Source organism: Salvia hispanica, chromosome 2, assembly GCF_023119035.1.
Source record: "Salvia hispanica cultivar TCC Black 2014 chromosome 2, UniMelb_Shisp_WGS_1.0, whole genome shotgun sequence".
NCBI lineage: Eukaryota > Viridiplantae > Streptophyta > Magnoliopsida > Lamiales > Lamiaceae > Salvia > Salvia hispanica.
The window spans coordinates 9312192-9339515 of NC_062966.1; the positions used below are offsets into that span (position 1 = coordinate 9312192).

At 36.0% G+C, this 27324-nt stretch overlaps 4 protein-coding genes across 4 annotated transcripts; 2 read left to right on the plus strand and 2 right to left on the minus strand.

Annotated features, from left to right (window-relative positions):
• The first annotated feature begins 2348 nt into the window (after window positions 1–2348).
• On the plus strand, window positions 2349–4446 carry LOC125204975 (pentatricopeptide repeat-containing protein At4g22760). Its single transcript, XM_048103753.1, has one exon. It carries the CDS (start codon window positions 2400–2402, stop codon window positions 4122–4124), a length of 1725 nt encoding a protein of 574 aa, XP_047959710.1. The 5' UTR covers window positions 2349–2399; the 3' UTR covers window positions 4125–4446.
• A 359-nt stretch (window positions 4447–4805) lies between these two features.
• On the plus strand, window positions 4806–9915 carry LOC125203927 (putative protease Do-like 14). The gene is made up of 11 exons (XM_048102443.1): window positions 4806–5001; window positions 5124–5217; window positions 5393–5512; window positions 5615–5794; window positions 5899–6026; window positions 6512–6723; window positions 6853–6934; window positions 7593–7735; window positions 8266–8386; window positions 9154–9246; window positions 9523–9915. The coding sequence occupies exons 1-11, from the start codon at window positions 4990–4992 to the stop codon at window positions 9637–9639; spliced, it is 1302 nt and encodes a 433-aa protein (XP_047958400.1). The 5' UTR covers window positions 4806–4989; the 3' UTR covers window positions 9640–9915.
• Window positions 9916–10243: 328 nt separating this feature from the next.
• Window positions 10244–12008, minus strand: LOC125206233 (autophagy-related protein 18a-like). The gene is made up of 4 exons (XM_048105515.1): window positions 11370–12008; window positions 10742–10946; window positions 10498–10624; window positions 10244–10423 (listed from the first exon to the last, which is right to left on the minus strand). Exons 1-4 carry the CDS (start codon window positions 12006–12008, stop codon window positions 10354–10356), a joined length of 1041 nt encoding a protein of 346 aa, XP_047961472.1. The 3' UTR covers window positions 10244–10353.
• Window positions 12009–14026: 2018 nt separating this feature from the next.
• LOC125205176 (PWWP domain-containing protein 1) lies at window positions 14027–19789 on the minus strand. The gene is made up of 2 exons (XM_048103998.1): window positions 18580–19789; window positions 14027–16373 (listed from the first exon to the last, which is right to left on the minus strand). Exons 1-2 carry the CDS (start codon window positions 19622–19624, stop codon window positions 14326–14328), a joined length of 3093 nt encoding a protein of 1030 aa, XP_047959955.1. The 5' UTR covers window positions 19625–19789; the 3' UTR covers window positions 14027–14325.
• Between the last annotated feature and the right edge of the window lie 7535 nt (window positions 19790–27324).

Sequence of the window (27324 nt, forward strand, 5' to 3'; positions counted from 1 at the left end):
TACTAATTAAATACTGAATATTGAATGAAGGGATAAATCAAGATTTTGACTTTGAAGATATGATGGAACATGTATTGGATTTTTAGATGTCATACAATATAGTTCCACAACATAGGCAGGCTATCAATTCTCTGTTCATTATAGTGATACCGACATAGGCATGTAACTATATCAAATGTCACAGCTGTAGCATAATTCACCTTCTTATTTGTGTTTTCTTCATAGTTGATGATTGGATCATGGAATTTTTATCTAGCGGCAGTTGTACGGTCACGCCTTTCTACATTATTTGAGTGAATTTTCATTTTACATCAAACGTGTGTCTGGTCCATCCATAATTTAATTTCCGTCTTTTAAGAGAGTAGTAGCAGCCGACATATTTGGTGGTTTGATTTTAAATGGGTGATTTTCGTTTCCAACTTCTTTGAGATATATAATCATCAACATTACTTAATTACTTAAAACCAAATTCATATGTAATTAGGATATCGTTAAATACTTGTAAATTTACCTTTATTTCAATAATTGTGTTGTAAAAAATAATTTATAGTGACAGAGTTATAAGAAATTTAAAAATAGTCTTCTTATAAAACCTTATTTTTGATAAGTTTTTTCTTCTTATAAAACTTATTTTCTACTCCAGTCACTTTTTTTGGACAAGGAAGTACTCCCTCTGTCCACGAATAGGAGTCCCGAATTTCTATTTTGATCCATCTGTGAATTGGAGTCCCGATTCAATATTACTATGGAATGGTAAAGAGGCCCCCACATTCCATTCACTCATTTCACTCACATATCATTTAAAACTAATATATACAAGTGGAACCCTTGTTCCACTAACTTTCTTACACCTATTTTTCTTAACATTTCTTAAAACCCGTGTCAGAATGAACTTAGACTCCTATTCACGGACGAAGGATGTACATAATAAAATATCTAATAGTTTTCTCATATGGACAAAATTACCCATACAGTGGTATAATTACACAAAAAAATAATTTAAAATATTGAATCTAGATCATCCATTACCAGATTAAATATCATCTTTATGAGACATTATTAGCTTACTCCAAAGCTATGTATAATGAGATAATGAGAATGAAAAGATGCTCCTTTCCAATGTACATACATCGCGTATGCGTCAAAATAGAGAAGAAAACAAATAAGTATATCGTGAAAACCATAACCAATTGACATGCATATATACACAACAAATATATGCTCTCTTATCCTCTGAAATTCGACCGTCATGCCTTGTCTACTAGCATTTGTCGCCTATATGTAAACTCCAATCCACTGGTGCTCGATATCTGTATGGGACTCATTCCTGCAAAAGTTTCCAACTTTCCACTTGATAAAAAAAAAAAAAAAAAAAAAAAAAAAAAAAAAAGAATATCGTAATATGATTGCATGATATAGAACCAGCAACATATGTTGTTTTGTTTGCAAACATATTTTATAAATCAAAGCATTGACCTTGTTTTAGCTCTTCAAGTTTCTTTAAATATGCATGGTATCAATTAAATACATATTCTTTAAATTTGCATTATTCTTTAAATTAAAATAATCCATGTGTTAATATAAGAGTAAATCCATTTAATGTAGTAGGAGTATTTTTCAGAGTAAAATAGTTACTACTCCTAACCAAAATATCACTTTATGGAAACTGGTTTGGCCCAACATATAAACTCGGCTATTAAGGCCCATGTGGTATGACACCATCCATCTAAGGTAAAAATATTTCACTTTGACTTGGCATAAATATTAAAAATAGTACTACTGATAGTATAAGAAAAAGTAAGTTAAAAAGTTGATAGAAAGTAAACATGCGTGAGAAGAGTTAATGAATGTGTATTTTTTTAAAAAGTACTATTAAAGGTAAAATGCAGTGAACATCTAAGGTAAAAATATTTCACTTTGACCTTGGAATTGAGATGAATCACCATATTATTATTATTATTAAGCCATTCCAACACTAAAATATACACCTACAGAGAAAAAGATATTGCCGAGTGATATGAGACTCATTCATACTTTATTCGTGATAAAAAAATTAGTAATTCGACTTTGCCTTTGAATACGAAACAATCTTAAACTATTGGAAGTGTCCCCAAATCCCAGGCCATCAATCAAAGTGTCTACAACTTAACACGGAGAATGGTCACTGAGTTAGCCGGTAGATACTCTTAAAAACAAAGTGCAAAATAGGGTAACGTTAAAATAATAGTATTTCCTTTTTACTATCATATAATAATATATACATTTACAATTTATGTAGGAGTATATATTTTGTTTATTCTATTGAATATTGATTATGTATGTAACTGAAATTGCGGTACAGTTATTGATTCAAATGGCGCGGGAATGCAAGTTTCCCACATCACCTGATTACATCCGAAATGCAAGTTTCTAGATTGGCAAATCTGCTGCAAAATTTCGTCACTGCTGATCAAGCCAAGCAAATCCACTGCCAAATAGTAGTCAACAATCTTCATCATCTCGAGCCGCTCTTAGTCCGTCAAATTTTGAAATGCGCCGCCCATTATTCTGCACGAACCACCCACTACGTCAGATTGATCCTCCGCCGTATGCGAAACCGCGACGCCTTCTCCGCGTCGTGCACGATCCGTTATCTCTCTCAACACGGCCAGTTTCGAGATGCTCTTGCTCTGTATTTGGAATCGCACGCTTCGGGGATTTTTCCGAATTCATTTGCTGTATCCTCAGCGCTTAAGTCTTGCACCAGGGTTCTTTATGAAACGGGCGGATTGATGATTCACGCGCAAGCGCAGAAGTTGGGTTTTTGTGAGGCTGTATTCGTGCAAACGGCGCTTTTGGCTTTCTACTCGAAAATGGGGGATATGGTGGTTGCGCGTAAGGTGTTCGATGAAATTCGTGAGAGAAATGTGGTTTCTTGGAACTCTTTGTTGGGGGGATACGTGAAGTGCGGAGATTTGGCCATGGCGCAGAGCGTATTCGATGAAATGCCTGAGAAAGATGTCGTGTCATGGAATTCGATGGTCTCAGGGTACGCGAGGGGTAAGGATATGGAGCAGGCTTACGAACTATTTCATCGAATGCCAGAGAGGAGTTCTGCTTCCTGGAATGCCATGGTTACCGGATACATAGAATGTGGGAAGATGGAGCTAGCACGGAGCTTTTTTGATGCAATGCCAGAGAGGAACAGCGTTTCGTATATCACGATGATTTCTGCCTATTCAGCGTGTGGGAACGTAGAGTGTGCGAAGGAGCTCTATGACCAGAATGTTGAGAAAGATCTGCTTCTATATAATGCCATGATCTCGTGCTATGCTCAGAATAACAGGGCGAAAGAGGCATTGCAGTTGTTGGATGAGCTGCTGAAGCCAAGTGCGAGATTCCAGCCTGATAAAATTACATTGTCTAGTGCCATCTCCGCGTGTTCGCAGCTAGGAGACTCGGAATATGGGGCTTGGATTGAAGCGTACATGAGAGAAATGGGGATCAGAATGGATGATCACTTGACCACCTCTTTTATCGACTTGTACGCTAAGTGTGGAAACATTGATAAAGCTCATGAGCTGTTCAATGGCCTGCAGAAGAGGGATTTAGTAGCTTACACTGCGATGATTTTAGGCTATGGTATAAACGGTAGGGCAAAGGAGGCCATCGATTTATTCGATGAGATGATTGATAGTGGCATTGTTCCAAACATGGTTACTTTTACTGGAATACTGACGGCTTACAGCCATGTTGGTTTGGTGGAAGAAGGCTACCATTGTTTCATATCAATGCAGAGACATGGGCTTGTCCCGACACAGGATCACTACTCAATAATGGTTGATCTTTTAGGTAAGGCTGGACGGCTTAAAGATGCTTATGAGTTGATCAAGAGCATGCCTACTAGGCCACATGCTGGAGTGTGGGGCGCGTTGCTGCTTGCTTGCAGCCTGCACAGTAATGTGGAGCTTGCGGAGATTGCTGCCAGTAATTGTTTCGAGCTAGAGCCTGATAGTGGCGGCTATCATTCTCTTCTTGCCGGTATTTATGCCTCTGCAGGGAGGTGGGAAGATGCTGATAGATTAAGGAGAGCAGTTGGAGAGAAGGGTCTTGTGAAGATAGCGGGATCGAGCTGGATGAACTGAAGGAGATGCTCTTTCTTGACATTCTCAGAATCTTGATACTGTTAACTTTCTCTATCTGTGGTTCTTGGTTGGTTATTTTATGGCTGAAGAAAGAGAGGCTTGCATTCTGAATCGCCAGCAACAATGCTCTTGAGAGTGCAGTTACAATTTTGCTCTATGTGCTTGGATTTTTCGGTGTTTATCCGACATCTTCAACTTAATTATAATGCTTGGAGAAAAAAGGAAACAGAGAGCTGATGTAAAGGATAGTAGAATTGTGAAAGATTTATGCTTCAAAAGGGAAAAGAATAAAGATATGTGAAATATTGTTATTTCTAGTTAATTACTGGTACCTTTCTTCTTAATAATTAGCAGAAGTAGTCTTGATCTGATTACCTTTTAAGTTGTTTTAGAAACACTTTTTAAATTCAGCTAATAGTAACAACTTATGGTTCTAGAGAGAGTGAATGATAGTACTAACAGTTAACATTGATCTAATTTACTTAAGGTCAATTATTTAATATGCTAACTATATTTTAAATAAAATTTTATTAATCTTTTTTGTTAAAAGTTGTATTAATTCCCCACTAGAATGTACTATGGTATGATTGAATAATAATAGAGCCTCACTAAAAAATTATAAGAATTAATATGCGATATAGTATTTCCAAACAAATAAAATAAAATTATTGATCCAAATTAAAATTTTGATTTGGGCAGGGCCGCAGTTTTCTTATGCTTCAAGTAAGTGCGCGCTCGTTTCCAGACTCTACTGGAATTCATCACAGATAGTCGACGCTGAGAGACGCTAGAGGACCAAGAATCTCATCAAGAACTGTAGCAATTTTGTATAATCTGCCTGGACTTGTCACTATATTCCAAGACGATGCATTTCTTGGTATGTGAATTACTCGAACATCAGAAATTGCGCTTGTCTGCAAAGTGTTTGACAAATTGCTTCTGAGGATACTTTATTTGGTTGCTTTGTTTTTCAATAGGGGTTTTTCGTTGTGTTTGCAGAGAAAGTTCTCGAACAAAACCGTTCTCATTCGTGCAGCGGCTTTGGCTGCAGCTGGTTCAGGGACATTCTGTTTTGCTTCTTCTTCAGGTCATGGTAAGGACTCCTTTCCTTACTCAATTATTTATGTTCTTTCTTGTTGATGAGTGTGAAACCTTGAAGCCGCCTTTCTGTACCTTTACCTTTGCAGTAAGATCAATGCATAACAATCATTATTCTTCTTGTACTCGGTTAATATTGAATACTAACTGTTATTTTAAATATAAAACAGATGCGTCAATATCTGTTTCAATGCCTTTGCCGTTTCGGGATTCCTTAGCATGGCCTTGGAGAACTATCGAGGGGAGCATCCCGTTTCCTTCATTTACGCACTCAAACCATTCACAGTATGGTATATCAGTATTTCCTTATGCTTTCTCACTGGCGTTTGTTTTTCTTACGTATCTGTATCGGTTTATTTCCTTTTTAGTTGATAGGTAACACTTCACTGCAGGTCTTCTTCCTCTATCTTTTTCGAAGCCGGATAATGTGCCAGATACTAATATAAGTAAAGGAGCTGCTTGGGATGCTGGAGATAGCCCAAAACACTGCTGCAACTGTCTTGGCCGCGATACTATTGCAAATGCAGCTGCCAAGATAGGCCCTGCTGTTGTGAATTTGTCGGTACCTCAAGGTTTACAATTTTCTACCATTTTCCCATTTATGATGCTGTTAATTTGTGTGGGGAAAACCACATCTTAGGTAGGCTATATCTTAACATTCATGCTCTTTTTGTAGGTTTCATTGGTATAACTACAGGTAAAAGCATTGGGTCAGGGACTATTATAGATGAAGATGGTACTATCTTAACTTGTGCTCATACGGTGGTTGACTTTCAAGGACTGAGATCCTTATCCAAGGGAAAGGTATGTTTTCAGAAATAATTGGTTCTTTTTAGGCAGAAAAATAAGTCTACTTGAAGGATTACATGAATGTTCTCTTTTGATTTGTTCCAATATCTTGGAATGGAAGCTATCAAACATGTAACGTTTTCTAAGTCTTGAGTCTCAGTTATCACCAAGTAGTGCCTGGCATTTCGAAATTAACATTCTGTGCTATACACCAATTTCTTCTTTTGGTGAACTCCTGCAAACGGAAAGCAGTTTTGTGCATCATCCATTAAAAGTGTTGTACTATCTAGTATACTAATCAACTTAAGACGGAAAACCTGTCTGAATTTCGACTTGAATTTACCTAGGCTTTTGGAAGCCTTTTTTATATCACACGAGACTATAAATATCTTTTCATCCCTTTATCAGTGACAAGTCATCTATTTATATATGTGCGCCCCCGTGTATTTAGCATTTACTTTTTCAGTTTTAGTTTACTCGAGTGTTAATTACTGCATCAGGTTGAAGTGACATTGCAAGATGGTCGGTCATTCGAGGGAACTGTGGTGAATGCTGATTTGCATGCCGACATAGCAATAGTGAAGATAAAGTCCAAAACTCCACTTCCAACAGCAAAACTTGGGACATCGAGTAAGCTTCGCCCTGGGGATTGGGTGGTGGCTATGGGCTGCCCCCTTACCCTTCAGAATACTGTTACTGCAGGTATTGTAAGGTAATTTTCTTTTGCTGTCTATTCAATGTATGTAGTGCCCATGCATCCATGTCAAACTGGATAATACCATGAGTCCATGATCGAGGGGAATATATTTCCACTAATGCCTTTTTTATTGCTCACATTTAGCTGTGTTGATCGTAAAGCTAGTGACTTGGGTCTCGGAGGCATGCATAGGGAATATTTACAAACTGATTGTGCAATAAATCCGGTAATATTTTGATTTTCTGTAATATGCTTTTCAAGAGCTTTATGTACTTTCAATCATCTTTTTCCTTGGGTATGTTCTTTGCACTTGTGCGGGAGAGGGGGTGTGGAAGCTAGAGTTATTTACTATGTGCGCGCACAGCGCCTATAGGCAACCCTTGCTGGTTGATGGGATCATTACCTATAATTCTGTGGTTTGTACTGTTTTATCCTTTATCTGTGTATACGAAATAAAATTATCTGCGACTGCATGATATGGACAACATGCTTACGTGTACTTGAAAGATTTCTTTGGATTCGGGTTGGTTGTCTGAATACAACTGTCCGTTGATGCAACAAGTTTTTGGTGATTTACAATTGCGTTGTGGAGCACGTGTAAATGAAAACCATTACTCCAGTTAAAATAGATTTTCACTCTCTTTTGGGAGCTCACTGCTAACCCTGTCAGTTAAGTTCATGTATATATATTGATAGAATTCACTACGAAAGGGATCGATGGACACAAATCAGTTCTTTCATTTGTCCTTTTAAATTATTGATATTGAATGAATCTAAGATGTCATTCTCAACTGTGCTATTCTTTGTGGTGTCTACTGTATAATTTCAAGACTTCAATTGTTATGTATAAGCCATAGGAACTTTCATCCTTGTATTGTTTGCAGGGTAATTCTGGTGGGCCTCTTGTAAATGCTGATGGAGAAGTTATAGGTGTTAACATCATGAAACTGTTGGGGGCTGATGGATTAAATTTTGCTGTCCCGATTGATTCAGTGTCAAAAATAATTGAGCACTTCAAAAGAAATGGGTATGCTGTTCATTAAAAGCTCGTCTTTGTTTGTCAAAACTCAAAAGAGTTAATGAGAACCTAAATATAATCTGTCTTGCTTAGCCATTTTTAGTTGATGCACATATGAACTAATCTATCAAATCATATAGTATATGATCCTTGTTGTAATAATAGACAATGTATATGAGAGGTATTGAGGTTTATTATGAATTTATGCCATCAAAATGTTATTTATTGATATTTTAAAGTCAATTTAAAGCATTCAAGATTGTTGTAGCATTTCTTAAAACCTCATTTTAAATTTCAAAAGTTACCTATATCCATATCAAGGGGTTCAATTTGTTTTCCCAAAATCAAAATACTGATATATCCGTGAAGGACACCTATGTTTGCATATTTTTCGGCTGTGAATCCGGTTGTGTCTACATCTCTTCTACCCACAGACTTTTTTCTTGACATTAAGCTTTGTTACTTATTTCTTATTTATTTATTTATTATTCATTTTTGAACCATATGACATGGAATAATTTCAATAGTTCATAATGCAGGAGAGTTGTTCGACCATGGCTTGGTTTAAAAATGATTGATCTCAATGATATGATTGTTGCACATCTTAAAGAAAGAAGCGCTTCCTTCCCAGATGTCAGAAGAGGAGTTCTTATACCTATGGTCAGATGTTTTTCTGAGATGTATACTTTAATATTCTTCGTCATAAATCGAAATTGGCCAAAAGTTCAATTGCCTTGTTGTAAATCATTACTCATTTTTGTTAGTAGTTTTCATTCCCATTTTGCTTCATTGAAATTATTATAAATGTGAAGGACATCTTTGTTGACAAGAAAGATTGTCTCTAGCAGCTGCTTTGAAATGTAGATATGGAGTTGTTTGCTTCTTGATGGATTAAGGACTGTCAGTGTCTAAGATGATTAGACTAGGAAAGATGTCTATGCTTGCTGCCATTGTCTGATGGTTACTATTAGTGCCTGCAACGAGCTATTTATTAAACCGGTTTCCTAATAACCGATCCTAATATCCTGTTTGAGCTGTAATATGTTGAGCATCAGATGTAGCTTGTTTTTTTTTTCTAAAATTGGATGATGAAATGGCATTGGCTTTATGTGGATTAATTTGATATACACAACCAAACGTGATAGCTGTAACTTGAATTCCGTACTCTTTACCTGTTTGAACTTCTGAGGTCTTTTAAACACTATCATTCATGTTTGTATTTGCTGCAATGAAGGCTTAGCTGGAAGCAGAAAATTTGTATTGATTGAGTCCTACCAATGGGATCTCTTTCATCAATATCAGGGAAAGGAAGAGTTGGATCTATCTTTGCAGTAGCTGCAATATAATCACCATCTGTGTCATGAGTTTATTGAGACTACATAGATTTTATTTCTCTACAAATACTGATGAAATTGTTTTCTTAACAGGTATCTCCTGGTTCCCCGGCTGATCGTGCTGGCTTTCGTCCTGGAGATGTTTTAGTTGAATTTGGAGGAAGGCCCATTGAAAGCATTAAGGAGGTAAGAATACTCCCTTTGATTTGTAGTTCACTTTTTCCTTAAAGAGAAGTTAAGTGACACTGTTAGTTCATGTGGAGAATTCTCTATCTGTGGTATTGATTTGATTCATGTATGTATTGTTGATTGTTTGTTTTATTGTTCATCTATTTGAAAACCATTCCATCTGTCAATGTTCAATCTAAGATGTTGATTTCGTCTATATTTATTTGACCTGCCAAATTATGGCTGTACTTACTCTTGCTGTATCATCGAATCGGCATGATGTTTTTCCCTCAGGTGATAGATATCATGGGTGACAAAGTAGGAAAACCTTTCAAGGCTGTTGTGAAGAGGGAAAACAATTTTACCGAGACTTTAACTGTGATTCCAGATGAAGCAAATCCAGCACTGTGAATGACTGACTGCCCATTGAAATGAGCTATCAGTTTGTGTTGAGGTGAAAAATATACAAGCAGAAGGTTTGAACGTTGCTTAATCCTTAATGTTCCTTCTTTCATATGTTGATTAACATGTTGGACATTTTACGTATTCGTCGTAGAAATCTCAACTTTGGATTGGGTTTCGATATGTGAAATCCAATGCAAAAATCAAAGTTATGTTTATTCTATTTTACTTTATTTATATGTTATAATAATATTAGTAATGAATGCTCCGGTATTTGATATTGAATCGTTGAGAACAAGGGTTGGGGTTTTCCAACTCAATACTTTCGGATGAATTTATTCAAAAAGGTAAAAAAAAAACAAATGGTTTCCATTTTTGGAGCGTTGGCAGCCCAAGACATAGTGTTTCACAAATTATTTTTTGCAGTTACTGGGAAAGTCATTTAATATACTCTATATAACATGAATAATGATTCAGTAATGTATATGAATCTTATTTACCATTTCAATAATTATGCATGTTGATGTATAACGTCAGAAAAAATAGCACAAGCTCTTCGAAAATATTCATTTTAATGCAAAAATATATTGTACATTCCTTGGATCAATAATCACTAAAAAAATAAATTAATATAATCATCATTTGGCTCATCATATCGACAGTGTAGGCAAGCTAGCTTAATAAAAACAAAATTCTATACAGATATAAATGACAGTGACAAAATTAGAAGTTATAGGATTCCAGTTTGGTCATGTCTCCACCCACCATTGGATCGAATTGGCACCTATAATAACTGCACCAAAATGAATAAGATTATGATTTCTATTGTAGGAGGGTCTCATCTTGATAGCGAAAACTAATACTAACCTTCCATTACTGCCAACAACAGCAATTGTGTTCTCCCCGGGTCCGAACGCAGCAATATGCTGTATCCCTTCTGGTATGCGAAACTGAGCCATTGACCATTCCGAGCTGAAATACTTAGGCAGAAAACCTGCATATTTTTAAAAAATCAGAATACAAACCATCATGTTATCATATGATTTACAAGGAAGCAAGTGGTATAATTGTAATTGAGTTGTTCATATTTATAAAAAGATGAAGATGTTACCTTTAATGAAGGAAAGACGCGATAGGGAAAGTGGAGCAAACTTATTTGTTTCTGGTACTTCTGAACGACAAGTCTTCAAAGAGCTCGAATCAAACTTTACGATGAATACATGGACAGTTCCCTTATCACTTGAAACAACCAACCATCTTCCACTAGGAGAGAATGAAATGCTGCGTACTACTGCTCTATCAGAACCCCTTCTCAGCTGCATTACAATGAGTGAACTTTCTAGTATGAGATATCAGTGTCAAGTAACAGTAACACTATTAGATTTCACTCCTCATAAACAATATGTCACCTTATTTTCACTCAATTCCAAATAGAGATAGTTTACATTCTGTTGGGAATGATAATCACAAATCCAACCACATTTATAATGTAGAGAAAGATGGCACCCAGCAATTCACTCATAGGGTAACAAAGTTAATTTGATGCTACTTAGATCAATGGCAATTGTGATTTAGATTTTTCTTTGTTGAAATCTGGGGCATTTGTTGAGGAACTATCAATGTAATTATATGAATAAACTCATCTGATCTGATTATAGAACATGTAAATGGTAGAATTAGATAAAAAAAAAATACAATTGCTAAATCAGAAGATCGAAAAAAGAAGTAAGTAGTAGTACCTCCTTAAGCAAGGATCCATCCATGGTTCTAAACACACGTATGAGCGTGCCCTTAGTGCTTGCGGTTGCCATGAGCATACCATCATCCATCAAAGCAACACAAGCAATGCTGGAACTGTGCGCCATCACGTGCGTAGACTTATTCGTTGCGTATTGCACCACCCTCACAAACCCTCTCTGTTCCCCCAAACAAACCAGCACCATCTGCCCCGCTTTACAGATCTCGCACAGCCCCTGCCGATTCTCCATCGTCTCAATCTGATGAATCAATTCGAAATCAGATAAACTGTAAACGTAGATCTTATGCAGCATCACCACCACGATTCGATCCTTCCGGAGGCGGACGGCCCTCACCTCCGACCGGAACACCAGCTCGCCGATGCCGCGGTTGAGGCGATCGTCCCAAATCCTGACCTTGTTGCGGTCAGATTTGGAGGCGCCGATTATCGCGAAGATGTTGCAGCGGTAGAGCATCTGAACGACGCCGATTCCGCCGGGGAAGTTGCGGCGGAGGGCTTCGCCGAAAGGATCGGCGGCTCGGAAGACGAGGAATCCGTCGGTTGTTCCGACGGCGAAGCAGCTGGCGTCCTGATTGAAGGAGACGCTTAGCACGGACGCCGGTTTCACAGGATCGGACATGGCGGAAGGAATCAAGTTTTACGATTGCATGAGTTTAGAGAGAGAAATAGATGGAGAGTAGAGAGTGAATGAGTAGAACTTGAGTCCTTTTCGAATTTGAATGAATTTAACAAAAGCCAGTTTATTAGGGAAATATTTTGTTAGATTTTTTTATATTATTACACTATTTTGTTAATGTATATACGTATCAATTATCATCAACTTGATAGAGCTATAATATACAGAGGCTAAATATATTTAAATACTTTAATTTTTGTTATGAATTATGATATATACTAATATTATTTTATTTCATTTTAATTCGTTCTTGTATTTTTATATTTTATCGCGTTAGATTTTTTTAACTCAATTAAATTTATTTCACTTCAATGATTATTATTAGAATAAACTCCTTATCATATCTCTTTTACAGAAACGTAAATCCATATTGCATCTTCGTCACATATTATAACAATTTTTTTTATTAATTAATTAAATCTTACTGCAACCTACAAATATAACAAAAAGGGGAGTGATCAATTGCTAACTCATCTCTTAGTTGTTAACTACCATTAATTTAAGACCATAAGATTTTAAAAATCTTGTGGTCTACAATTTGTCATGTGTAATTTCGTTTTTTATTTTTTAATATTAAAAAGATAATAACAACTATCAAATTTAGGGTTTAGAAATACAATGTCAATGCAGTGTATGAAATACATCAACACGAAGACATAATAATGTCAAAACAATTTCATATTGACATTTTACAAGCATAATATTGACATATTATGTAAGATGTATTGACATAAATCTGTTCGTCAAAAATATGAAAATTCAAAAAAAAAATTCAATTTTTTTTCAAATTTTGATGTCGGAATATATGCATGTAGTATATCGTTGGAATCCTTATAAAATTATCTTTAATTTGATATATGTTATATGAATTTAAAGTTTTGGGATTTCTTTTAAAAGTTAGTTATAACTAACTTGACATTAATACCCCTATTGATTTTTATTGGAATTAATCCTATAGCTTTATTGACGTTTTTTGTTGATCGTATTGACATTTTGTGGTTGATGATCTAGGCCTTTAATTTGAATATCTAATGACTATTATTGAGTTATAGTTAGCAATTAAGCATTGAGTTAGCAATATAACACTCCCCTATAACAAAAAGTACAATTATTTACAGTGACCAAAACAACACATCTCACATCTTCGTCACATATTATAACAAATATTTTAATAATTAATTAATCTTAATACACCCTACACATATAACTAAAAAATACAAATACTAACAGGGACCAAAAAGACAATTGAAACTAAAAGAAAAAAATAATTAAAATGGACCTGAATATGATATAGAGAATCTTTTATGGTGTATGGTAGACTGTTTATTAGAATAAAATAAAATGAATTTAATTTTTATATAGAAATATCTAAATATAATGTTCTAGAAGTATATATCTAGACGTCGTATAAAACAGGCTAAAGTTGATTTTAAGCCCTAAACATATGAATGACCATTTTACTTTTTTTTTTTTTATCTAGAACATGTACTGTACTTTTTTATTTATGAATCCTGAACGAACACAAAAGTCTAAAAATGGTCCTTTTTACGGCTTCATCAAACCTTAAGGTCAACGGCAATTAACTCACTTTTTTACGGCTTCATCAATCTTCAATTTCCACGTCCAAGAATGTCCTTGAGAGAGCGTGTTTTTAAAAACTCTAGGCGTTTTTCTTCTTATTCCCCCTTTAAAAATTGCATTTTTTGCACTTAGGATCCGCATTTTCATCTGCTCGTGTGGCTTGTGGCAAGGTGACTCGGCGTGTCACCTGTGCACCGGGTGGCATGTGGGCAAAGTGAGCCGCCCGGGTTGGAACTTTTCTTGACAACACAGTGTTCATAAAACAGACATAACTTCTTCAACCAGACCCAGATTAAGACGTGCAAGATACCCACGGGAAACTCATCGAAGACGAAGAGAATAGTGGTCTTTAAGTAGCAATAGAATAATGTATTGCATCATGAAAAAATTGACCCAAAAAGGCCATATTGAATTATTGCAGGCATGCTAAAATGCGTTTCATTGGTCTTGGTTGTGCAATAACAAACATCCAGTATAAAACAGAAGATATCATATCGAATCTTCCCCCTAATATATTTAAATAATTTTCTACACGAAAGCAACATAAAAATAAAAGTGGTGTGATAGATAAATAAAATACATGAGCTAGGAATATCAACTTGTCAAAAAATGATCACTTCATCATCCCAGCTCTCTTCGCGACTCATCTCACCCACCACCAGTAGTTATGTTGATTTTCTTAAAGAGAATGGTATGGCACATAGCCTAACGCCCCCGTCAGGTTATTTACCACATCCCTGCACCTACTTAGTAGATTCAGAAGCTGTTGCGAAATGTCATTTTTAGGTAATAGCTCGGCCCCACCCATATTAACCGGAGCTTTCTGCAACTGATGACTAGGTGAAGACGAAGGCATAATGATAGACTCTGGGCCAAATTTAGGCAAATTCTTACTAGTAACATCTGTAGAATGTGTAGTATATGATGACGATGGTTCAGCCACAGGATAACTAGAAGAAACTAGTTCAGTCTTGCTACCTCCCTCCCCTCCCAAAACAAACTTTACACGAGTACCTCTACCATTGCCATTACCAACATCTTCGCTACAAGGCTTCTTCAGGCACGACTTGAGCTGCTGTGACTGCACAGGAATTCTACCTGCTGTCCTTTGTTCAGCAGCCGGGGTGGCCTCCCTTGGCTTTGAGATGACTTCCTTCTGAAGCTTGATTGGTTCTGCCTCCATTGCTTTGTCTCTCACTTCCCGCATGTAGACCTTCACATTCCTGCTCCCAAACAGATTGTTGCTTGCGAGAGCATATTCCAGAGCAGCTTCTGCGTCTACCTTATGCTGATAGACCAGGCGACATGTGTATGTCTCCCAGAACACTCGAGTGGATGAATGCTCAAGAGGACCAAAACGAGCAAACTTTGCTCTCAGATGAGCACTAGATGGAAGAGCTGCACCAGGGGGAAACTTCATGACTAGCATAGTCGGATCAGCCAATCTTACTGGCTTCTGCATCCTCTGGCCTGATTCTAGTTTGGGTGCCTTTGAAGATGCCAGAGAAGCATTTTTAGCATGTATTTCCTTCACATCACCCCCTCGCTGGGGTTCATTGGACCTCTTCAGAGTTTTCCTTTCCATGGAGAATAATCTTGAGTCATCTATTATCTTCTTTTTCTTCTTCTTCTTAATGTCTGAAATGTCTTCAGAATCAATAAGTTTCTTCCTCGTGCTTGCATCCTCTGGGTCATCAAGCTTCCTTCTTTTCTTAATAGCATCTGGACGAATGGGTGGACCATGTTTCCTACCACCTTTGGTTGGATCATCAGGCCGGAGGAGAGGTCTCTTGAGCTTCATGGCCGGCTTATCGCGAGTTTCCTCAGGAGGAAGGTGCAAAGCAGTCGAAGGTGCTTTACTGGAGTTAGCATCACCTTTTTCTATCTCATCTTGTGGCAATAAAACCAAGCTTTTCTGATAAACAACAGAGCGATACTTCAAGAACAACGGGAAGGCAGTTGCTTTGCAGCTCCTCTCCTCTTCATGAAAGGGATTGATGGCAAGAGCCCGCAAGTCTTGCAGTACCGCTGGAAGATCTTGTTCCCCAAGGTCAATGGCTATCCTTTCTTCCGAAGGTGCGGCAAGGGCCACTAAACCATCATTCTTCTGATTGTCCAACGGGATATCAGTGGCACTAGGTGTAATATCAAGTGGCATTACTGAGATTTTTTCCGCTGCTTCGCCACTGTCAATGTTGGCAGGGGGCAACGCAGTATCCAAAGTTGCTTCATTTTTTATTTCTTTCTTTCTCTTCTTATTCACGGTTACATTCTCAGATCTCAATTCCCCCAATGGTTGCCCATTCATTATTTCTTTCTTTCTCTTCTTCTTATTCATAACCAGGGTTGCATTTTCAGTGCTCAATTCCCCAGCACGCCGCTTCAGTAACTTTGGCTTTTTTGACTTACCTTCCAGAAGTTTCGCGGAACCTTCCAACGGTTGTATGTCACCCACCACGTATGGCTGGTGTGTGGATTGATGCTCGCCCTCATTGATGTCAGATACAGAAACAGAGTTTATACGTGTCTCCGATACTCCTGATCCATCTAACAGAAGTGGATAAGCAGGGCCTACTTGGCCGGAACTTGTTTTCTTGGTCCTGACATGGAATGCTTCATCTCTCCGCTTAAATATATATTTGTCCTTTTCAACTTGATCCTTTGTTTTGGTAGGCTCCATAGAGTATTTCTTCTTACCGGAAGTCACCAGTCGGCCACTCAAAGGAGCTGATCAACATAATAAATAAGAAAGATGAGAAGAAAGCCTAAACGATGAACAGGAAACCTCAAAATTATTTAAAACATACAAATATCGCAGTTGACACCTCTTGACATGAGAGGAAAATTTCATTTCCGTACCAAAAAGCAAGAACACAAAGTTAACAAATCACAAAATCGTGTCTAATCGAATATCAGAGACTTAAGGGCAGCTGTGATCAAGCACGAATGATCAGCTGACAGAAACTGGCAGCAACCACTAATAGGTGGAATAATCTAGAAAATGGAATAATAAAAATTGATCAAACAACAAACAAGATCTTCAAGATCCAGAGATACATCGGACTATTGGTCCTTAATCAACATAATCAGATACACCTCAATTCTGATGGGCATAAAGCTACAACTCTCTCAATACCACCATCTCTTCAGAATCATCTAAGTGAAGCTCCAGTAGTTTGCTACAAATTACAGTGTCTTCTGCATGATTAGTTGATCCACAATTCGAAGCCCATGCCAAATATGCATCATAAATCTAAGAAAACAGCCTTTCTATGCGCAGGGTCCCATTTCATGCCCAATCATTTAAGGCAAAAGTCACTTTTTTCAATTTCTGAGCGCAGAACCTACTCAATATAATTTGCTAATTGGGAGTCAACGAAACAAATTAGAATCCCAGTCTACACCCTATACCCCTTTCTGTATATTATACTCCGTCCACAAAATATAGTCTCATTTGTGGACGGCACGAGTTTTAATGAGAAATTGGTAAAGTAAGAGAAAGAGGGAGAAAAAGTGGGTAAAGTAAGAGATAGATGGAGAAAAAGTGGGTAAAGTAAGAGATAGATGGAATAAAAGTGGGAAAAGTATGAGAGAGACTTCCCAAAATGGTAAAATGAGATTATTTTTTATAGACATCCCAAAAGGCAAAATGAGACTATTTTTTTGTGGACGGAGGGAGTAATATATATCAAAAGTAATCTCCTTAAGAAGTTGCTGAACGGCCTTTAAATTAAGCGTTAGATTCTCATTTATGGTAGGGGTTAATCCAAGCATTCTTCAGCAAAAAATTAAACAGGTAGAACAAGCAAAATGCAATAATACTAATTATCTATAGAATGTAATCGGTAAAATATAACCAGTTGAAATTTTGACTTGGAACCAAATCCAGAGCCAGAGGAATACCTAAGAAGGAGTTAATCGACTGCATGGCACATATAAGAACAAGTACACAAAACTTAGCAATTATTTACTAGTATGCTTAGTGATAAACAAGGGGAAAATGGAAGGAGGAGTTAATTGACAGCATGACACATATAAGAAAAAGTACAAAAAACTTGGCAATTACTCCCTCCATCCGCGAATAGGAGTCTCATTTTTTTCCGTCATGGGTTTTAAGAATTGTTAAGAAAAGTGGGTAGAAAAAAGTTAGTGGAATATGGGCCCCATTGGTTTATATTAGTTTTAAATGATATGTGAGTGGAATGGGTTAGTGGAATGTGGGGCCTCTTTACCAATTATAGTAATTATGAACCGGGACTCCTATTCACGGACGTACCAAAATGGAAAAACGGGACTCCTATTCGCGGACGGAGGGAGTACTATTTACTAATATGCTTAGAAGAAGAAGAAGATCAATGATGGTATAAATTACTCCATGAAAAATTACAATTAGGAATCCGCATATAAGATGAATTCATATTTTGTACAACCGGAGAATGCATCTCCTAGAAGGCAATGGAGAACACAACTCATAGAAATATATGGTTTTCTTAATTTGCATATAGCAAATAATTAGAAAGTGCATGTAAAGTGAAGGAAGACACATTATTTCAATCCCATCAATATCTAAACTACATCTGACAACACATGTATCCTCAAAATCCTAGTAAAAACTACTCCAAGACCCTTCATATCCTACTTTATGCTTATCAAGTATCAAATAAGTTTCATTTCTTGTGATCCTAAACTACATCTGACAACACATGTATCCTCAAAATCATAGTAAAAACTACTCCAAGACCCTTCATGTCCTACCTTATCCTTATCAAGTATCAACTAAGTTTCATGTCTTGTGATCTTTTGGTGCTACAAAAAAACAACTTAACATATGTGTTCAGCATGCTTTAGTTGGAAGAAAAATGTAAACAGTAAATATTGACAGGTACAGAAGAACATAAAACACAAAACATTCGAAAATATCTTGCAAGAATACCTCTAGACGGATTGACGGCCATTGGCGCAGTTGGCCGGGGAGGACGCACTGGTGTTGTTCCGAAGGCTTGTGCATATGTCTCATCAAACTCCTCAAACAATGCCTTCCTGCATGCCAAGGCTGTGGCCTTGTTCTTAATAAACTCAATGGTCTGATCATAAGGCCCCAAAGGTTTCAATGCCAATTGTGTGATCATCGAAAGCATCTCATTCGGATGAAAACTACTTCTTGCCTTATTTATCTGACTTAAAGAATAAACAACTGGTTCGAAGTCCCCCGCATCAACAACAAAGTAGTCATCTACACCAGACGGCCAGAAATTGAACTCATTTCTGCATCGGCATGCTAAACCCAATGCCTGTCTTCTGGAAAGCTCGTCTACAGCTTCTGCTACAGCCTTCACAAATGGCCGCGAAGAAGTCTGCTGAGACTTCTCCAAAAAGTTCTCTGCAAAGGGAATTAACTCTGCGGGATAATACCATCCATAGCTGCTGTCCCCAAAAAATGCTACCAAGACATGGCCCTCCCGCTTGCTTTTTTGAACAGACGGAGAGGCGAATGCCTCGTTGTAAATGTGTCCCGGCCACCATGGGTGTGATTTCACTTTTCCCCAAACCATATCTCCAATTTCATACCCATATCCAACAGCTTCATTTGCTCCTTTCGATGCGAACTGATCAAATTCCGATAGCATCGAATCATAATCATCCACGGAATCTTTCACTTTCTTCTTCTTAGCCTTCTTTAATTGTTTAGAATTTTGCAATCTCAGAGCAGAAGAACTAGATTGATTCATCGCATCTCCTCCTCCGCTTGCATCGCCAATTCCAATATCCGCATCTTTTGGCTTCAAATCCGTATACTCATTAGAATCATCCGAAACCCTCGCTTCAACTGGCTTATCTTCATCGGCAGGTGAAACTTCAGCTGCTTCTGCGGTAGAATGGCCGCCGCTGGTTGAAGGGGCGATGGGGTCATCTTCTATAACGGCGTCGACATCCCGGCTTGATGGCGACCTGGGACCGCCGTTGCTGCTGGCGCTCATCGCGAATATCGTCCCATACACCGAGAGCCGATCTGTTTCAGCCCGAAAAACTAAACCGCAATTTCAAACCAGCAAAAACTGATAATTATCCGAATCACGATGATTATCAGAATTAGAATTTGGGACAAAACTAGAAGAAGTAGAACCCTAGAAAGCCAAACAAGTTAGCTCATTCACTTTTTTTTCTTTCCCTTTATTCACCTACATTTTAACTCATTTTTTATTTACTTAGATAATTAGAATATATTAAACACACTATAATCACATTTAAAAATAAATTAATATATACTTTAATAACATTGTCGATTACATAAAATATAGTACTACTCCATATTGACAATTTTCCACTGATATTATGTTTGTTTTAATGCATTACCATATTATAGTACTATCTCCTATGCACACTTCGATTTTCTACTACACCAATGAAAATGATGTCATGTGGATATTTTTTTTAAATAATAAAATAAAAGACTAAAGTTTCAAATACAGCAATATTCTATTGCCATGTAAATATCCTTTAAAAATACTGTAGAAAATAAAAGATTAAAACATAAATTCTAAACCCTAAAGCCAAGCCACATTTATTAAATTCCCTTCAAATCGTGATAAGCATCACGCCGTAAAACACAATCTGCCATCTCAAAGCTTAAATTTTTCCAAGTCAAAGCTTAGGTGATTCAAGTATAATTTTTAGATTTTAACATTGTTTAATTTGTTATTATTGTTATCCAATTATTAATGAAATATGAGAGCTTTAAATTTGTGTTATTACATGAACACGTATATGTTTGATTTTAAAGTAGATGAAGAAATTATGAACATGTATTTGGTATTAATTTTTTTGGAAAACAATTTTTTTGCTCATATAATTTGTAGGTATGGATGAGATCATATTAGAAGTTATTATTCATAAGACAGGATTGGAGTTTGAAATAGAAGTTCAAGCATATGATGTCTTTACTCTATAGGAAATATGCTAAGGCGAGGTTTCGGAACTCGCAAACTCTCTACTCGTAGAGATTCAGTTACGGGTAACATCTTGAACATTGGACACTACTTTATGTAGTTGTAGAAGGTTTTAGAAGAACGAACAATTGAGGTGTTATAGTAAAAAAATCCTCATCCTGAAATTAGTTGCAGACGTAAGGCGATGATGAAAATCAATTGCAGATATGGTGAAATTTTGGTTTGTGAAGTTTATTGAAGAGTACAATTAAGAATCCGGATCACACCATTCATGATTGTGCTCTTCAATAAACTTCACAATACGAAACTTTCCACCATATCTGCAATTGATTTTCATCATCGCCTTACACTTGCACCTAATTTTAGGACGAGGAGTTTTTACTGTAACTCCTCTTCTAAAACCTTTTCTACAACAACAGAAAGTAATGTCCAAGATGTTACTCATAATTGAATCTCTATGAGCAGCTAATTTTCAAGTTTTTAAACCTACCATGTTGCCTTAGCATCTTTAATATAGACATCATTTGCTTCAACTTCCGTTTCAAACTCCATTTCTATCTTAGGAATAATATCATCTTTTGTGTTGATATCACCTACTTAGCATGAAAGTTTAGGGATAGAATCTTACTGTTTTATATGCAGTATACACATGCCACTTTTGGAGTTAATATTTTTTGATGGATTCGCGGCATGGGACTGTTGTCATTGATGATAAGATGTACCCCATATTTGGAGGAAACCAAAATGGTCGTTACCTAAGTGATCTCCAGGTACTGTGATACTGGCATTGGTGACTGTATGTTGTTAGTCATATATCTTTGTATTATGGCTTATAGAGTAAATTAACACAGAAAGTTTTGTATAGCTTCTATCTCTAGTTCTCTGATACTGTGCTACAAGGAAAGCAGGAAAGGCCAAAACAAAGAAAAAAAGGTCTATGGATCATGATTTCCCGTGTCTCCTTTAGACTTTCTAGAATTTTTTCTTATAAGCTAATCCAATCTACCAATAATTGTAATAATAGTTTCTCCTCTCTTTTGATGAGCTTGCTGAAGACCTGACTTTTGTAAACTCTCTTCCTCTCCGAAAAAGGTTTTGAATATGAGAAGCTGGACTTGGTCGAGCATTGAAGGTCAAGCAGGGACAGGGGGCACAGCAACTCACTGGCCGTTCATTGGTTAGGACTTAGGAACATAACTAATGGTTTACCTGCCATACGAAAATCAATCATAACATAAAATTAGTTAACAGTCTGAACTATGACAATCGTTGAATATGTCGTGCTCGTATTCTTCTTTTAGATTCCATGGAATGGGAAGCTTCTTTCAGTAGCTGGACATACCAAGGATCCTTCTGAAACCTTACATGGTATTGAGCTGCACGCTAATCTGTGTAAGTATCATATTTTAGATGGTTTGAAAATTTGAAACTATTCTTTTGTTTCCTTTTGTTGGCACATTCTTTTGTCTCAATGATACTATTGTTCTATTTAAGAGTATTAGAATTAAAACATTCATCATTAACTGTTCTTGCCTTTGAAGTTTCTCATTTAAGAAATAGTTTACGCACTAATCTTTCATCTGTGAAGTCCTGTATTGAAATATTCAATTCAATGTATTCTCCTAAACGTTAACTGTCTTCTTTTTCTTGGTGCGTTTCTTTTATCAACTATATTTGACTTCCTGGCTTCATAATCAAATTATTTATGCAGCTCAATACCTTATTAACTTTTTATGACAGTAAAGATTTTCGATCTGCAAACTTGTACATGGACCACCTTGAAGACTTACGAAAAAGCCTCCGGTACATATCCTTGTTTCCTAGATAATCTTTTCACATAGTAATGCTTTAAACACATATGTTGTTCTTGAGCTCCTTTCATTGTTTTTCCAACTTTCTCTGAACTGCTTGCGGGAGTTTCATCTCCTTTTCTACGATTAATCACATGATTTGGTGCAAGGTAATTGCTTTTAAAGATTTAAATTTGTTTTGTATAGTTCAAATGTGAACCCTATGCTCTTTTTGTTAATCTTCTACCAGTGCTTGTAATTTTCACAACCTTGTTCGAAAGAATAGATGGGGAATTGTGGTATAAATATTTTCTATAATTCTGTTTTTTTTTTGTGTGTTTTTGTCTGTGTTCTGTAGGTGTTTTGTGGAGGGCAGTCAGTATGACCTGGGATGAAATGGAGACAGTGTAAGAGTTCTTATGTGTGATAACTTACATGCATATTTCTCAGTATGGTATCATTGATTTTCTGTATAATGGTTTCCATACTATCTCTGTCGTCGTTTTGATCGTTAAAGAAAATTGCATCTTAACAATTAGCATTGTTACATGTACTTCTCATTTGGTCAAGTAAATAGTTCTAGGCTGCTATAGAATATGATAGAGTAAGAGGTGCGATGGTGATTAAACAAACGAAGAAATGGAAAAAATTGAGCGGATAATCCTGAAAGAGGCTGACGGTTTACAACGTTCACAACTCAAGACATAGAAGCTATCCCTCTCAAACCTCAATGGATACTACATAAAAGAATGCACAAACACTATTATTTCTAAAAGGACTCAAAGGCAAATCTATTCTCAAGGACTACCTATTTTTTATATTATGATACTGCTTAAGCTTTCTCATTTCCAATTTATGCATGCATGTAGGAGTCTCCGAGACTGTTTGGCCTGGTCAATTGTTACTACTGTCAAAGGGCGTGTTCCTCTTGCAAGTGAGGTATTGAAGAATGCTCTACTGTCAATTTCTCATATCATTGAGATGGTGCCTCATTTACCTGAAATAGTTTTATAAATCTATCCCTCAATGTGCTTCATTTATATGCCTTCAGGTCCATGTACTTAAACCAAGTCATAATTCAACTCTGCAATCAAATACAATGGAGACACCAGTACCTGATATAGTTTATCAGCTGTTCAAAACTTTACAAATGCTACCAGAGATGTAGAGTCAGATTTTGATGCTGGAGGAAAAATAAGGGAAATTATTATGGACGATGCTGAACCAAAGGTACGCATTATTGTTTTCACCCTTGTCAATTCCAGTAACCATGATAGTCCTTATAAACAAGTAGATCCTGTTAACTCTTGAAACAGGAATCGATTAGGTTCTTATGGAATTTTCAGACTTCTTATGCGTAAAACTCAATTTTCTTTAATGGTTATTTTACTATTGGTGATTAACAATAAAAAAATTATGTTTAGATAATTCCTACATGGCTCTACTAGAAAAGAGTCTTCTCTTAAGTCTTACTGTTAGCAGGATGACCGGAAGTGATATCAAAACAATGGTTCATCTTGCAGTATTTTTGTCACAACAGCTGATTTCCTGCTGAGATTGATAACTATCAACAAAATCTTTATACTATATATTTATGGATGCACAACCACACTACAAAGTGAAGATTGAAGAATCTGTATATTGTATTGCTATGTTTCATGCAGACTGCCAAAGTTGAAGAGACAAATGATTATCTTTAGCTCCCAAGGCAGAGAATTAAGAACTAGAGTTGTTGCTAAGTAAGGAGAAAATGCAGACTCTCAACCTAAAACAAGAATCAGCAGAAGCAGAGACCACAGACATGTACAAGGTAGTTTTTCTACTACTTGTATTATTCTGTCAACACTTGTGTAGAAATATCTTACAATTGTGGTCAGTTTTAACTTTCTACCTGAGTAATGTTTGGTGAAAAAGGCTATGATTTTGCAGGAACACCAATCTGTTCGACGGCAGCTTTCAGCTGAATAATCAAGCAAGATGCTTCAAACTTGAGGTCTGTATCACACAATTAATGCCTATTTTTGTGGAAGATGAAATATCATTAACATCATTCGTCAGATTAGATCTCATGTTCATGTCTTATTGACATGAACTATGTATCCACTTTTGAGATAAGTCTTCTCCTAACTTAGATGTATCTGATAAGTGCTTACAACACATTTTTTTGTTACTTGAACAATGAAGCTTGAGAATTGCCCGGTTGCACTTTTCCCATGTGCACGTAGCTTGTATGCTAATTTCTTTGACTAACAGGTAGATGTTGCAGAGCTAGGACAGAAGCTACAGACAATGGAGACCATACAAAAGGAACTTGAAATCCTCCAACAACAAAAGGCTGCTTCAGAACAAGCACACTAGAAGGCAAAACGGCAGGGCTCTGGTGGCGTATGGGGCTGGCTTGCTGGATCGCCACCAAATGAAAATGGTGGTGCATGATCTTGATCTTATTTTCATACATATTTGAGACTGTTCTGGCTTTATTCTTCACATGATTTGATTCGACTGTCTCAGCTTAGTTTAAGTTTGATTTAGTAATCGGGTTAGAAGTTATAATTCAAGTTTTATGAGTGGAGGAAGTTGATTCAATTAACTACAGTAAAATTTTACAATACAAATATTCATAATCACTTAAAACTTAATTTACTGATGGTATTATGTCATTTATTCAGAGAATGGAAACCAATGCGATGAAGGACAGGAAAAGGTGTTTAATTCTATAATATCACACCTTAATTCGAACCTCATTTGACAATAAACAAAAGAAAACGAAGAAATGCAGAGTCCTCATTAATTAGAGTAGTCTGGCGTTGATGGTTCACCCTTCCTCTTAATCTCGTTTTCCCACTCTAAATTCATTTTTATGCAAACAATATCGTTACGGTATATTTACTCTCTAATTAACAACAAGAACAAAAAATACTATGATGGTCATTCTTTATAATCAATTTATTTTTAAAAAAATTACAAAAATACAGAACAAAATAATGAATCAGAATACTTTTTTTATATATATAATATTTATACTTGAATTTTATACAATAGAATATAATTTATCCAATAAAAGTCAATAGGAATAAATTTACATAGAATAGGAAAGAAAAGAAATTTATCTTTCTAAATACAATTCGAGACATACTGAATATTCAAATCTTGTAAAAAAAAAATAAATTATCTGGTTCGAAAATAAAAAAATTATGAATTTCTTAATATATCAGTTTTATTCAATTTGATTGTTCGGGTTACAGATATTTTGTCCATGCCTAACTTGGAGGACTATGTTCCTGTACGTAATTTATAAGACATAGAAAGAATAGGTTTGATATTTGTTCCCCAATTTTAGGATCAAATGTTTCTCTCTTCATTGCTTGAGAAATTTCCAAGACCACTGTATTCTTCAATTAAGTTATTGAAGAAAATGTTTGAATTATTTCATCTAGTGCGTGAAACTAACAAGTACAGTAACAATTATAACGAGTGTGAATAATTGAATACTAAGGTAGACGATTGACTCATATTTTTGTCAGTATTAGTAATTTGCTAGAAAGTTCTATTGTGCGACAAATTGGTTGAGAAACTGAAATGAGTTAAAAACTTTGAAGGCACTCACAGTAATGACGTCCTAAATCAACCTCATTTCATTTTCTATCATAACTTCTTTTTTTTCTTCTGGTACGACAGCAATTTATATTTTATCCAGAACACTTGTAGTTAGGCAGCCTTATTTCCAAAATTTATTTCATCAATTTTTAAATTTTCATGTTATTTTCTTTATTTTTTGAACAATAAAACACATTAATTTGCAAATTTTGAAGAAAATACCATAAATTGAAAACACTATAATACAAATTATTCTCTTCGTCCTAAGATATTAGACCCCTTTATTTTGGACACAAGAATTTAGGAGATGTTATTTAGTGGTGTAAGTGGAGTTGGTAATAAAGTAAATTTTATCATAAATAGAAATGACTCAAGTATGTTGGGACACCCCAAAATGGTATATGGATCTAATATCTTGGGACGCATAGAGTACATAGATTAAAATGCAATAACGAAAACTATATAGATGAAATAAAGAACACGTTAAAGTCCCAAATTGGCGAACGATCGGGATTTATTATTCATTGTACGAATTTTGAAAACTGTAAAAAAAGAATATAAAAGTGAGAGTGGAATAAAGGGATGATGAAATGAAGTGAGAAATGGCGGTGTTTAAAGATAAACAAAATTAAAATTATTTAGTATTTTCTCCGTTCCCCATAGTTGAGGCAGTATTTTTCGGCACAGAGTTTAAAAAATGGATGTTTAGTGTGTTAAGTAAATAGATAAAAAAGTATGAGAGAGAAAAAAATAGAGAGAATATAGTAAAAAGTTAATAAAGTAGAGATAATAATATAAGAGTGGGAAAAAGTGTTATTCAGTACTCCCTTCGTCCCTAGGAAGATGACTCCTTCCTTGGGAGGTACAGTATATGATTTTATGTGGCTTTATTTTGTGGGTTAAGTGAAGAGAATAAATTAAAAGAGAGGGATTAAAGTAGAGATAAAGATGTTTCTATTTTTAGTAATGAGTTATCTTAGGGGGTGTTCGGTTGGCAAGATAAAATAGTAGTAAGATATAATCTAAGATTAAGTTGTGAGATTAATTAGTAGGAGGGGGATGGTCATGACTTATTATCCTATGACTGTCTATCTAGGATTGAGTTGGAGGATCTAATTTTGTGAACCAAACATGTGATTAATTTAATCCTGAGATCTCATCCCTCCAACCGAACAGAACTACGAGGGAACATAGCAATTGAAAAATCATTTGTGAAGACAACGAAAATTAGCGTTGATTGCAATGGACAACCAAAGTTGCGGCCGAATTTGGGACGGTTAGAAAAAAATAGGAGGTTGCAATGAGGCCGCAATTTGCGCCCTTATTGTGTGCTCTTAGTCATCA